The sequence below is a fragment of the Pinus tabuliformis genome, chromosome 7 (assembly GCF_031772625.1).
Source record: "Pinus tabuliformis cultivar Carrire ecotype Pingquan chromosome 7, CPIR1, whole genome shotgun sequence".
Lineage (NCBI taxonomy): Eukaryota > Viridiplantae > Streptophyta > Pinopsida > Pinales > Pinaceae > Pinus > Pinus tabuliformis.
Window position 1 is genome coordinate 196,088,590 of NC_142293.1, and position 12,230 is coordinate 196,100,819.

The window sequence follows — 12,230 nt, forward strand, 5'->3', positions numbered from 1 at the left end:
ACACCTCCTCCTTGGTCATATCCTCCTTGTTCCTTCACAGATCCATATTATGCCCAACCAGTTGCTCATTCATTTCACTCTTATGCTCAGCCACAGCCTCAGTGGAATGCACCTTATCAGGAGTGGAGGTCCCAGTACAACTCTCATCCCGCTCATTTTCCTCCACCACCTGCTCATCCACAACCATCGCCTCCTCCTCCACCAAGGCAACCCCAAATGCCTACCCAACCACAATGCCATCCATCTCCATCTCAATTTCACACCTCCACTCAGCTACCCGTACCTCCATTTCCAAAACCATGCAATGGAGCAGCTCAACCCAATTGCAAAGCTGAGGCACAACATGTGTAAATGACTCCTTTTGAGCTCAATGATGTTCACCAAATCTCAGGAAGAGTGTTGCAAAAGAGAGAATCTATTGACAACATTGAAGGACCAAAAGCAAAAGAAGATTCCAAAGAGGAGATCAAAGAACCATGGGCTGCACTTAATGAAGAGAAGAGATCAGAATCAGAGATCGAGAGAGTTCCTTCATGGTTACCATCAGATCTACAATGTATTCAAGAGAAATATCAGCAAAAAGAGGAAGATGAGGAAGTCATGTTAGAAGGTGACATGAAGAATGATCCAGATCAGCAAGATGACCAAGGATATCAAAGCTATATTGAGATATGGTTTCAGAAGGTCACTAAGTTGCAGCAGTACTCTCCGCCTCAGCTATGTTTTGGACTTTCAAAGTCAGATCATTTTGTCTCTGAAAGTTGGATAGTTGTCAAAGCATGCATCCCGAGCCTTCACATCATCTTGTCTCTAATCTCGATGTGCACATGTTTCCATTGGAAGTATTCTTATACTTGAGAATGAATTTGTTTTTCAAGTAGGATAGGGTAGAAAAAAAAGAAAAAGAAAAAAGAAAAAGAGAAAAAAATGAAAAAAGGAAAATAGAAATCTAAGGTGAAAACCTCCTCAGAGGCGCCTTAGATTGGCTCATTCATTGAAAACCTCCATGAGGCAGTCCATGGGTTGGAAAAAAGAGAAAAGAGAATAAGATCTTTGGGTGAAAACCTCCCTTGGAGGCGCCCAAGGCAGGCAATTAGGGTGAAAACCTCCATGAGGCGCCCTAGTTGTTTTTCAAAAAAAAAAGAGAAAAAGAAAAAGAAAAATAAAGCTAATCTCCATTTCATGTTGCAGCAATGACATTGCAGGTTAAAGAAGGACGTTTTATGACAGGAGGAGCACTCAAATCAAGGTCAAAGTAATTGTTCTTGTGCCTTCTACAGGAAGCTCTGTATTTCTACAGGAAACATCCTGTAGAACCTTTGGACGAGCCAAATCCAATTTCAAAAGTGAATCTGATGGTGGGAGTCTATTGGATAGGCCTGCAAGCACTTGTGTGTCCATCCCTTGCCTTTCTCCATCATTTGTCCACCTCATTTGCTTCTCATTGTGCTTCTACAGGAACTTCCTATAGAAATTGTGCGAAACTAGGCATGCATTTCAAAAAGTGGTTTGGAAAGCATGGTAGCTTCCTCAAGGGTTCAGAAGCACTCATGCATTCTTCCAACTCCTCCTCCATCATCTCCATACCTGCATCACAGCCAAAATTCATTTTGTCATACCATGCAACCAAAATGCAAAGTGCCTTGAAGCAAAAACACATAGAGGAGAATTTGTTTTTGCCATAACTTGAAAACCATGCATCCATTTGACAACCTGTTTTATGGGGAATTGTACAAGGTTGATGACAACATGCTTGAGCAGTTTCATGCAATTCCGACGCACGGTTTCCAAGAATTCAGCCCCCATCACCATCAGCCATTTTTGCATTTTCTCCATAATCGTGCATCCGTTTCAAAACCTGTTTCATGTGGAGATGCACATGGGTGATAGGAGCCTACCCAAGCAGTTTCACCCAATTCTGATGCACGGTTTCCGAGAAATCGACCTCTGAAATCTTCAGCCATTTTCCATTTTTCTCGAAATCCGTGCATCCATTGATCACGAATTTGCTATGGGAGATGCATAATGATGGTAGTAACATGCTCACCGAGTTTCAGATCAAACCGATCTACCATTTGGGAGAAATGGCGAAAAGAAGTTCTGGTTTTGTGACCAGGCAGCAGCAGCAGCTTGAACGGGCAGAGTTGAACGTGGAAATGAACTCTTGTTGCATGCATCTGGCCAGAGGGCACCTGCACAAGAAAAAAACAGCCATAAATCATCAGTCAAGCCACCATACATGCAGCAAATGAAGATCAACACATGCATGCAGCGACACGCTTCACAATCAGCCGTTTAACTTTCAGGTACGTGACTTAACCTTGTTCATCTATTTGCATAGATCTAATCTAAAGCAATGCATGAATGAATGAGATGAGTGGATTCATCCAAGAAGGGAGCCACGTTCAATTGCACTCAGCAAGGCAAAAATCACGCATGCATGGATCAACCATTCACGTGAAGTTCAAAAACAAAACACAGTCAGTTGGGGATATTCTAAACTGTAAGTGCAACTAATGGAATTGAATACAAGCAGAGAACAAATAAATAACAACAGCAGTTCATGACATTACTGCAGTTCTAAAAAGCCATGCACGCTTGGCCACTCCACTCCTTCACCACAAATCACGCAAACATTAATCAACGCTCAGCTGAAACTCACAGATGGTTGCCAACTTGCACTTGCATCATGTTTAACTCGGAGTATACATCCTCTGCCTCCACAGTCGACTTAACCTATCGTCCTCCACTGAGTTTCCTACCTGGTTCAAATTTTACTCATGCATCGGACTCACTCAAAGGCAGAATCACGTTCTACAGGAAACGGGTGGGGTCTTCTACAGGAAAGTGCAGCAGAGCAGTGAAGCCTGAGTTTCTCTTCATCAAGTTTGGAGCTTGAATAAAGGTGAAAATAGCCGAGGTGGATCATGCTATTTTATTGTTCGTTCACTTGCACGTGATATTGCAGAGGGTATGAAAGTCGTGGAATTGCTTTTAGAGCTTTCAAAGGATATGGCTGTGTGTGAACAGATTGGCAAGGTACAAGGTTGTATCCCCCTCCTTGTAACAATGTCAAATAGTGACAATCCTAAAGCTGCTAAGGATGCAAACGGAGTTCTGGAGAATCTCCCATACAGTGAGCATAATGTAGTGCAAATGGCACAGGCGAACTATTTCAAGCCCTTGATACAGAACCTGAGAGAAGGGTCTGACACAATGAAGATTGTTATAGCAAGTAAGTTGTGAGAGATAGGTTTAACAGATGAAAACAACGCTGCATTGCTCAAAGAGGGAGTTGTATTTCCACTTCTTGAAATGATTTCAAATGTTGATTTGAAGTCAAAGTTAGCAGCCATTGGGGCACTTCAAAATCTTTCAAGTTTACCTGAGAATGCGTTACAAATGATCAAAGATGGGGTGGTCTGACCCATCTTGGACCTTCTATGCCAACCACTGTCAACTATATTTACTTTGAGAGAAGAAGCTGCTAATACCTATGCAAACCTTGCTATGTCTACAGCATTGCCCCAAAGAATAAATGACACAGCAGCTGCATTATTGGGATCTGATGAGATCATATACCAGCTATTATCTTTAATAAATTGGACACCACCTTCAATACATGGAAGCATTGTTCGAGCATTCCATGTCATTTGTTGCGTACCGGTAGCTGTTGAGGCAAGGACAACTTGATCTATCTTATGTTCTGTTCTGCTTCTGTTATCAATTCTTAGTAGAGTTCAATAAGAATGCCATTCGATTCAGTTAAAGGCCGGAAACACTCTTTCCCATCCAGATTTGGCATGCACTATCTATTCTTGGGCAACTCATTGTACTTGTGTGCTTTTATAATACATTAGACTTGCCATTCATGTTGGATTCGTCAGCTTTCAGGCAGCACAGTTCAAGGAGAAGGAACCCCCGGCCAAGCAAGTAAAATCAGTGAAATTGGTTCTACAGGAAGACAGAGACTGTTTCTACAGGAAGCCAATGAACAGTTTCTACAGGAAAGTCTGAAAAGCGGGAAGCCAAAGGAGAAATCGGCCGAGATGCTAGCCAAGGAAGTCACCAAAGCCATCAAAGACAAGGGGAGAGATTTGGTTGCTCAGAGGATGAGCAACACTTTCAGTAGGGGGGTGATGATGAGCCCCAAAAATGTACAATTATTTGGGCTCATTCAACCTCCTAATTTGGCTTAGTCCACCATCCTCATTTGTTTATTGCATGTTTTTGATTATTTTTATCTTAATAGAGTGAATTTGGTTAGTCATTATGCCAACAAGTCTAATGGGTGCTTTGTGTAGCCTTTTTGGTCAACTTGGAGACAAAATTGAAGGTCTTAATGAGCACTTGGTAGCCAAATTCGTGGGAGAACAAGCTAGAGGATTTGTAGGAAGGTGTCCCCCTCATTTATGGGCCCTTACCTCGAATTCTCCACCATCAGCTCGGAGTTCAAAGGCCACCAAATCAATGAGCACAAGGGCAGCCAAGCAAGTCAAGTAGGACTGCTGTTAACTACAAGTCTTGGGCAGCCAAGTCCCTAAATTTTAGGAGGATTGTTGGGTCCTCAAATTGTATAAATAAGAAGGCTTAGGGCCTCATTTCGGTTAGCTAGTGGGTAGTCATTTGGTGTAGCTAGTTAGTCAATTTGGGGTTAGCTAGTTAGTCAATTTGGTTAGTCATGTTGTAGCTCGGTTTTTGCTCCTTGTAAGCCAGTTTTGGCATGTCATTAGATTCATGATTATGCAATAAAGACAGACAGCTTTTGATCCAATTCTGAGTTTTTAAGAGAGCAACAAACCTCCTCTGTGTTGTAATGTTAATTTATTTTTGTTTCAGCACTTTAGTTCATTGCTTTAACATGAAATTCGAAATTACAGGTTTGCTGAGTTAGTTTTTATGAGATTGAATGAGTTTAGCTTATGGTTGAATTGCTTTCGGTTGTTTAGTTAGACTAGCAGGTTGATAATACATTGGAGCTCCAAGGAAAAAGGTTGAGGAAGTCTCCACTGCCATCTCTGTTTGGAGATTGGAGTGCAGCCTATACCAACCACAAAAATACGCAGTCCTTCACTTTATACATGCTGCAACATAGTCTCGTTTATGATAGATCTTTCCATGCACTTCACTCTTGCACCATACACCTTCATCACAGCATCATGCACATTCCTCTACACGCTTTATATTGCTGTTCATTGAGTTCATAGCACAGGTAGCATTGGTTAATGAATTTTCATCTTGGTGACAGTCATAAGCCATTTGGTTTATTTACACTACTCTTCATCGTTCTATTACCTTCTTCTTCGTCTTGATCACGCATGCAACCACATCCTTGACCTCTGCTCAGCTCTGTTATCTCCCAAACTCCTCCACTCCTCACGTAACTTCATTCTTTAGACATTTCGTTGTTATAACCTTCCATCCATCAACCCACTTCACACACTCGTTTTCCATCCTACTTCTCCACTCCTGAGCCATCACCAGCTTTATTCCTACCTTGCACATCTCCCCCTACCATTCCATCACTGCACCATCACTTCAAACACCCACGGTAGGTCATCCTGTAGCAATTTGTAGACTTCCTGTAGAAACCCCTACGTTTCCTGTAGAATCCCCTGCAGACATCCTGTAGGAGGCCACTCACTCGGTTGCTGAGCCTCTGAACGTGAGGAACCTCTGTGGACTGATGCTAAGAATCTCTGGGGACCTCTCCTAGCCTCCCTAACATTTCCCAAGCTTTCCTTCCTTCCGCATCACATCTGCACAACCAAACCCTAATAAGCACAAAATCACAATCACTCCATCCACTTAAAGAAAAAATACAAAAACATGTCTTTTAAGATGCAAGTAGATTAGATTCATGCATTTTCACTTATTAGAAGTAATGGCATCATTGGTAGAAGTTTCCTTCACATTCTTTGCATCACAGAGGTTAGACTAGTTAAATTAGGGTTTCCTAGGGTTTCCATGTTTTGATTTGCTTTCAGTTCATTTTTGCCAAGCAGATTAGTCTTCTTTGAGCTAGCTTTCGTCCATCATTTAACAAGCTTCTTCTGAGAGCCTATAGAAGTTGGCTTGAGCCCTAGCGGACTTGTGCCAGCTGACCAAGTGACAGCTGCGACAAGAGCTAGTACTTGTGCATACAGCACCGTCACTTCCAAGTTTGTACGAACTACCGGGTTGATAAAATTAAGAGACAAGAAGCCCCAAGAGTTGTAGCATTATTGCTACAATACTGGAGCTCACCAGCCGCCCCAATATGGGTTAGACTTTTCGGGCTCCCAGATGAATTTTGGGATCCTGAAATACTAGAGGGGATTGGGAAAACAATTGGGGGCTTTGTTAAAATTGCAGAAGCTACAAAACGAGGCAAATATACTTCATACGCAAGGATCTGAGTTTACATGAATTTAGCAGAACCCCTCCCGGAGCATATCGAGTTGGAATATCATGACGAAATTTGGCAACAGCCAATAGATTATGAACATATTCCATTCAGGTGCTGCAAATTCCATGAGTATGGCCATCTATATCGGCAATGCCCTCTGAATAAGGAAGAGGAGTCAAGGAGAAGTTAAGAGGAATATCAAAGAAATTCAGAAAAAATGGAGGAGGCAGACGGGGGCTTTCAATAGGTCACAAGAAGAAAGAAATAGAGCAAAGAGGGCCCCAAATCCCAGTCACAAGAAAAGCCCCTTCATACAACAAGCCAAAACAAGTTTCAAATCCTACAGAACGAGAATGAGGATTACGAAGTAAATCTGGAGGATGATGAAGATCTCGGAAATACACCAATGGAAATTGTAAATGAAAATAAAGGAAAAGATGCAAATTTGGGGAAAACAGTTGAAGAACGGGCTGAGGGATAGGCAGAAACTGCAACAATTCAATCCCAGATGGAAGTGGAAAGCCAAATAGAAAATGAGGTGGAGGAGGAAAAAATCATGAAATAGTTAATTCAGGAATGGAAACACCTCGATAGTAGATTCATACCTGAGACGCAGAAACAACTGTACAAAGAAGCATTTTAGAAGTACAAGGAAAAAAAAGGGGAGAACATGGATAAGCAGATAACTATAGGAAATGAACAAGGGAATGGACAAATGGGAATGGACGGCTCTGGCAAAAACAGTAGGAAAAGAGGTCGGAAAACGATGAGTGAAACCATTCAGACTGTGGGAGAAACGTTGATAAACTCAGGCAAAGTGATACCTCTGTCAGAGGTATTCTTCCCCTCCTATCAAAAGTTTTAAATGATTGTCATCAGCTGGAATATTAGGGGTTTGAATAGTAAAGGAAAACAGAGGTATATGAAGGAGAAATTGAAAAAGGAGAAGCCCAGTATTATGATTCTACAGGAGACGAAAATTACAGTGCAGCAGTTGGAAGGAATAATCGACAAAAATAAACTTCAATACGAAGTTATGGGGCAAGATGCTATTGGCTCTGCGGGAGGTATTGCAATTTTGTGGAATCCAAATGATATCATCCTAGAAGGTTGGACCAGTATGAATAGAATCCTTACAGGCATTGGTAGAATAGTAGGAACAAAAGAAAAGGTTGTCATCTTAGGGGTTTATGGCCCTCCTTCCCTAGGAGAAAAAGAAAGATTTATAAATAACATGAAAATAATCTGTATAATTTATCCAGAGGCTGCTTGGATTATAGGAGGCGATTTTAATTTAATCAGATCCCTAGAGGAGAAAAAAGGAGGGATAAGAAAGTCAGATCACTTCATGGATATGTTCAATGAATTGATAGATGATTTAAGATTAGTAGACATCCAGACTATTAATGGGATATGCACCTGGAACAATAGGAGGGGAGGTAAGAATCAAATAGCATCGAGACTTGATCGCTTCCTAGTATCAGAAGCTATTATGAACAAGGATGTTTTCGTCGAAGCAAATATCATACCATCCCTTGGATCTGATCATTGGCCTATTAGACTAGAGGTGGATATTAAAAGAAATCGTGGAAGAAGACCGTTCAGATTTGAAGCTTTCTGGCTAAGGGACCCAGGATTCATAAAGAAAGTGGAAGAATGGTGGACGCAAAGTACAGTTCAGGGAAAAGGAAAGATGCATACTTTCCAATTGAAACTGAAGGAGTTGAAAGGGAGAATTAAGAAATGGAACAAGGAGGAATTTGGTAACATTATGGAAGACAAACAAAAACTGGAGGGGGAAATGGAATCACTGCAACAAAAGATAATAACGGAAGGTCGAACAGAGGAGAGCATTAGAGAAGAAGGGGTAATTCTTGGAAAACTAGAGGAAAGACGAAAGCAGGAAGAAGTTCTATGGCGGCAAAAATCAAGAATAAAATGGTTAAGGGAGGGGGAAAGGAACACAAAATTCTTTCATCAGGCTATGATTCAACATAGACAAAGAAACAGGATTTTATCCATCAAAGATAAGAATGGTGATAGAGTAGTGGAGCAAGGAGAGATTGAGCAAGTGCTGGTGGATCATCATAAAGATATCCTAACAGAACCTCAAGTTGACAGATCGGGAGCAATAAAGGAAATATGTTCGGCCATTCCTCGTTTAGTTACAGAAGACCAAAATAAGGCTCTGATGAGAGCTGTTAACTTAGAAGAGATAGAAGAAGTTGTAAAATCTATGAAAAAAGGTACTGCTCCAGGTCTTGATGGCTTCACAGTTGATTTCTACCAAGCGGGATGGCACTTTCTGGGAAAGGAGATCCTAGAACTGATAGAAGAATCTCGGATGAACCAAAAGGTATGGCCTGCCATTAACTCTACTTTCTATGCTCTGATTCCTAAGGGTGATAATTTAGAAGATGCCAATGGTTTTAGACCCATAGCATTGTGTAATGTTATCTACAAGATCATAACATCCTTGATCGCCAAAAGATTGAAACCCCTGCTGGACAAGTTAATATCTGCTGAACAAACGGGCTTTGTTGAAGGTAGACAAATCCTAGATGGCCTTGTAGTAACCCAAGAAGTTATTCACTCTTTAAAAATGAAAAAGAAAAAGGGTATGATGATTAAATTAGATCTGTCAAAAGCTTATGACAGACTGAATTGGAATTATTTGGAAGAAGTCCTTGAAAGTTTTGGCTTCAGCAGGCGGTGGATTAAGTGGATTCATAGTCTGATTTCTTCTCCGAACTTTTCCATTCTTGTTAATGGAACCCCCTCGAAAACCTTTAATGCGTCTAGAGGAATTAGACAGGGAGACCCATTATCTCCGTTTCTTTTCATATTGGCAGCTGAAGGCCTGGGTCGATTTATTAAAAAAGAACGAGCAGCGAATAAAATCAAAGGTTTACAGCTTTGGGGAAATAATTTGCCCTTAACTCATCAGCAATTCGTTGATGATATCATGCTATTTGGGGAACCAACTGTTAAGGAAGTGAGACAACTTAAGAGAATTCTGGACCTATTTGCTGAAGCTTCTGGACTGGAAATTAATAGAGATAAGTCATGTATTTTCATATTTAATACTGTGGAACAGGTTAAAACTCACCTTATAAGACTGTTGGGCTTTAAGAGAGGAGAGTTGCCTACGAAATACTTGGGAAATTTATTGGACTTCACTTCCAAAAAGATGAAAAATTGGCAAGGAGTCTTGGACAAGCTGAGAAACAAAGTGGCGAATTGGGCCTTTAGAGTGCTAAACATAGCAGGAAGGGTGGTTCTGGCGAAATCAGTCCTCCAAGCTATCCCCATATATCCCTTGTCGATAATGGCGGCCCCTTTAGGAGTCTGTGCAAAGATTAGAGAGATCATAAGAAAATTTATTTCGGGGGGGGGGGGGGGGGGGGCAAATCAGCAGAAAAAATGGGCCTTAGTTTCTTGGAGTCACTTAACAGAGAGGAAGGAAAAAGGGGGATTGGGTTTACGAGACCCGGAAAAACTCAACAAAGTGCTAGGAGCGAAGCTCTGGTGGCACTGGTTAAGAGAGGGTAATGACCTGTGGAAAGCCATTTGGAAAACTAAATACAATATGCCTGACACAATAGTTGAGATTTTAAGACAGAGAGAAACCCCCAGGGGTTCAGCAATCTGGGATCTAGCTCGTCAAAACAGAGATTTGGTTGAGAATCATACATTCTGGGAGATTCGAGGTGGAGAGGAAGCTAATTTCTGGGATGACAAATGGCAGCAGAAAGAAAGGATGAACAAAATTCAGAGGGTCCAACAGCTTCAGGAAAGAATAGAAGGAGATCGAAAATGTGTCAGAGACTATTGGAAAGAAAATGATCTGGATGGAATCTGGAGAAAATGGACAGAACCGACTGAGTGGGACAGGGAGCTAAGTCAAGAACAACAAGAAGCTTATATGAAAGAGGTGGATTCCAGGAAAATTAGAGCTCGCACTGGAAGGGACCTTCTTAGGTGGGGGAACTCCATGAAAGGATCTTTCACCATCAAAGAGGCATACTACTTAACAGATACGCAGGCCATAGCTGAGGAGAACCTAGATTGGAAGATTATATGGGGAAGCAACTGGTGGCCGAAAGTATCCCTATTCATATGGCTTGCAACTAAGAATAAGATCTTAACTTGGGACAGAATTCAAAAAAAAGGCTTTAGTGGCCCGTCGAGATGTTGTCTCTGTAATACTGAAGTGGAGACCCGAAATCACCTGCTGATTAACTGCTCGTTCGCAAAGAAACTTTGGATGGATACAAGAAGAATATTTGGCAAATCTGAGATAGGCCCCAGAGATTTCAACGAAATAATTTTCCAATGGAATAAAGAGAAATTCCAATGTAAAGTTGTTAGCAGAGCATGGAATCTCATCTCAGGGTTCGTGCTATGGATGATATGGAAAGAGAGGAACCGCCGAGTGTTCCAGAACAAACTAAAGGATCCGGAAATAATTTGGGGACGAGCGGTCAAATTAATGAGGGAAACAATCCTGGTTGAGAAATGGGACGTGGAGGATTGGAAGGCAAATCAGTCTGAGGAGATGATCTTGAACAATTTAAACCTAAAATTTGAGATGGTTCATCACAAGCAGAACACCAGACATAATGAGCGAACCCAAAATTCTGACAAATTTAGCTATCCCAGAGAAAACTTCATCAAATTAAACTTCGATGGAGCATCGAAAGGGAACCCTGGCGATGCTGGTTTCGGTGGCATTTTCCGTGACAGTCAAAAGCAGGTAAGGTGGATTTATGCTGATTGGGGTGGAGAAATGACGAACAACGAGGCTGAATTTTGGGCGATTCACCAGGGGCTGCGAATTGCTTTAAGAAATGGATATACAAATTTGGAAATTGTTGGTGACTCCCAGATCGCGGTTGAAATGTTGAAGAAGCTTAGCAATGGGAGAGATTGGGAAAAGATTACAAGCAGCTGGAGAACGGCTGGAATCGTCCAGGAGATAGCGGATCTATTAAAAAGGATTGAATACAAACTAATCAATCACGTCAGGAGGAAAGGGAACCGCGCGGCCGACTTCATGGCGAATTGGGGATGTAAAGGTCGTGGCAGCACTGTAGACAGCCAATGGAAAGCGGTGCGCGGTAGCAGGGAGTGGGCGGACTTGGCAAAAATCATAAATGAAGATCATGATCAAGCAACGAGCGAGAATGCGGGGATCAATGAGCTGGATGGATGAGCGGGTGTGGAGATCCCGCTTAATGAATACAGGTCAGTTTGGACAGAGGGGCGATATGATGACAGGGTACAGAGTAGTACATTGGCGGCGTGCGTGGAGAATGTCACAGGATCATCCCCAATGTGAAATAATAAATGCCCGCGATCGGAGAGGAGGGTGGAGCGGCATGTCAGATCCTCCGACAACAGAAGTTAATCATAGAATGATGGCCAGAGGAGGCATCATCCCGGAAAATAATCGGCGGCAAGGTAAAGTCGATTCAGAGGCATACGTCGAGGGCAGAGAGCTGATAAATACCCAAACGGGGAAGGAAAAGCAGCTATTTAGTCTCTCCCCAACTCGGCGAGCAGCGGACAGCACAGCCGTGAGACAGCGAAACAGGAGAGAGCTTACTTGGCATCAGAGTATTCCCTGCGGCAGAATCGGAGTTAGCATGGAAACCCGGCTGAAAACCAGGGTGACAGAGGAGCAGTATAGTGCAATTGACAAGAACAAGAATCGGAAAGGTAAGGAAATTGCGAACGAGGAGCACCCAACTGAGATTTTGGAGATTGCGGACGAGTCTGAGGAGGAGGAGCCCCGAGGCGAGGGTAACAGGAGGTCTAACACACAGGACGGATTAGCAGA

At 42.2% G+C, this 12,230-nt stretch overlaps 1 protein-coding gene across 1 annotated transcript; it reads left to right on the forward strand.

Moving 5' to 3' along the window:
• Positions 1 to 7,058: 7,058 nt before the first annotated feature.
• Positions 7,059 to 11,603, forward strand: LOC149246528 (uncharacterized). The gene is made up of 5 exons (XM_089441770.1): positions 7,059 to 7,223; positions 7,359 to 7,455; positions 7,651 to 8,255; positions 8,370 to 9,456; positions 9,994 to 11,603. Exons 1-5 carry the CDS (start codon positions 7,059 to 7,061, stop codon positions 11,601 to 11,603), a joined length of 3,564 nt encoding a protein of 1,187 aa, XP_089297896.1.
• Positions 11,604 to 12,230: the final 627 nt, after the last annotated feature.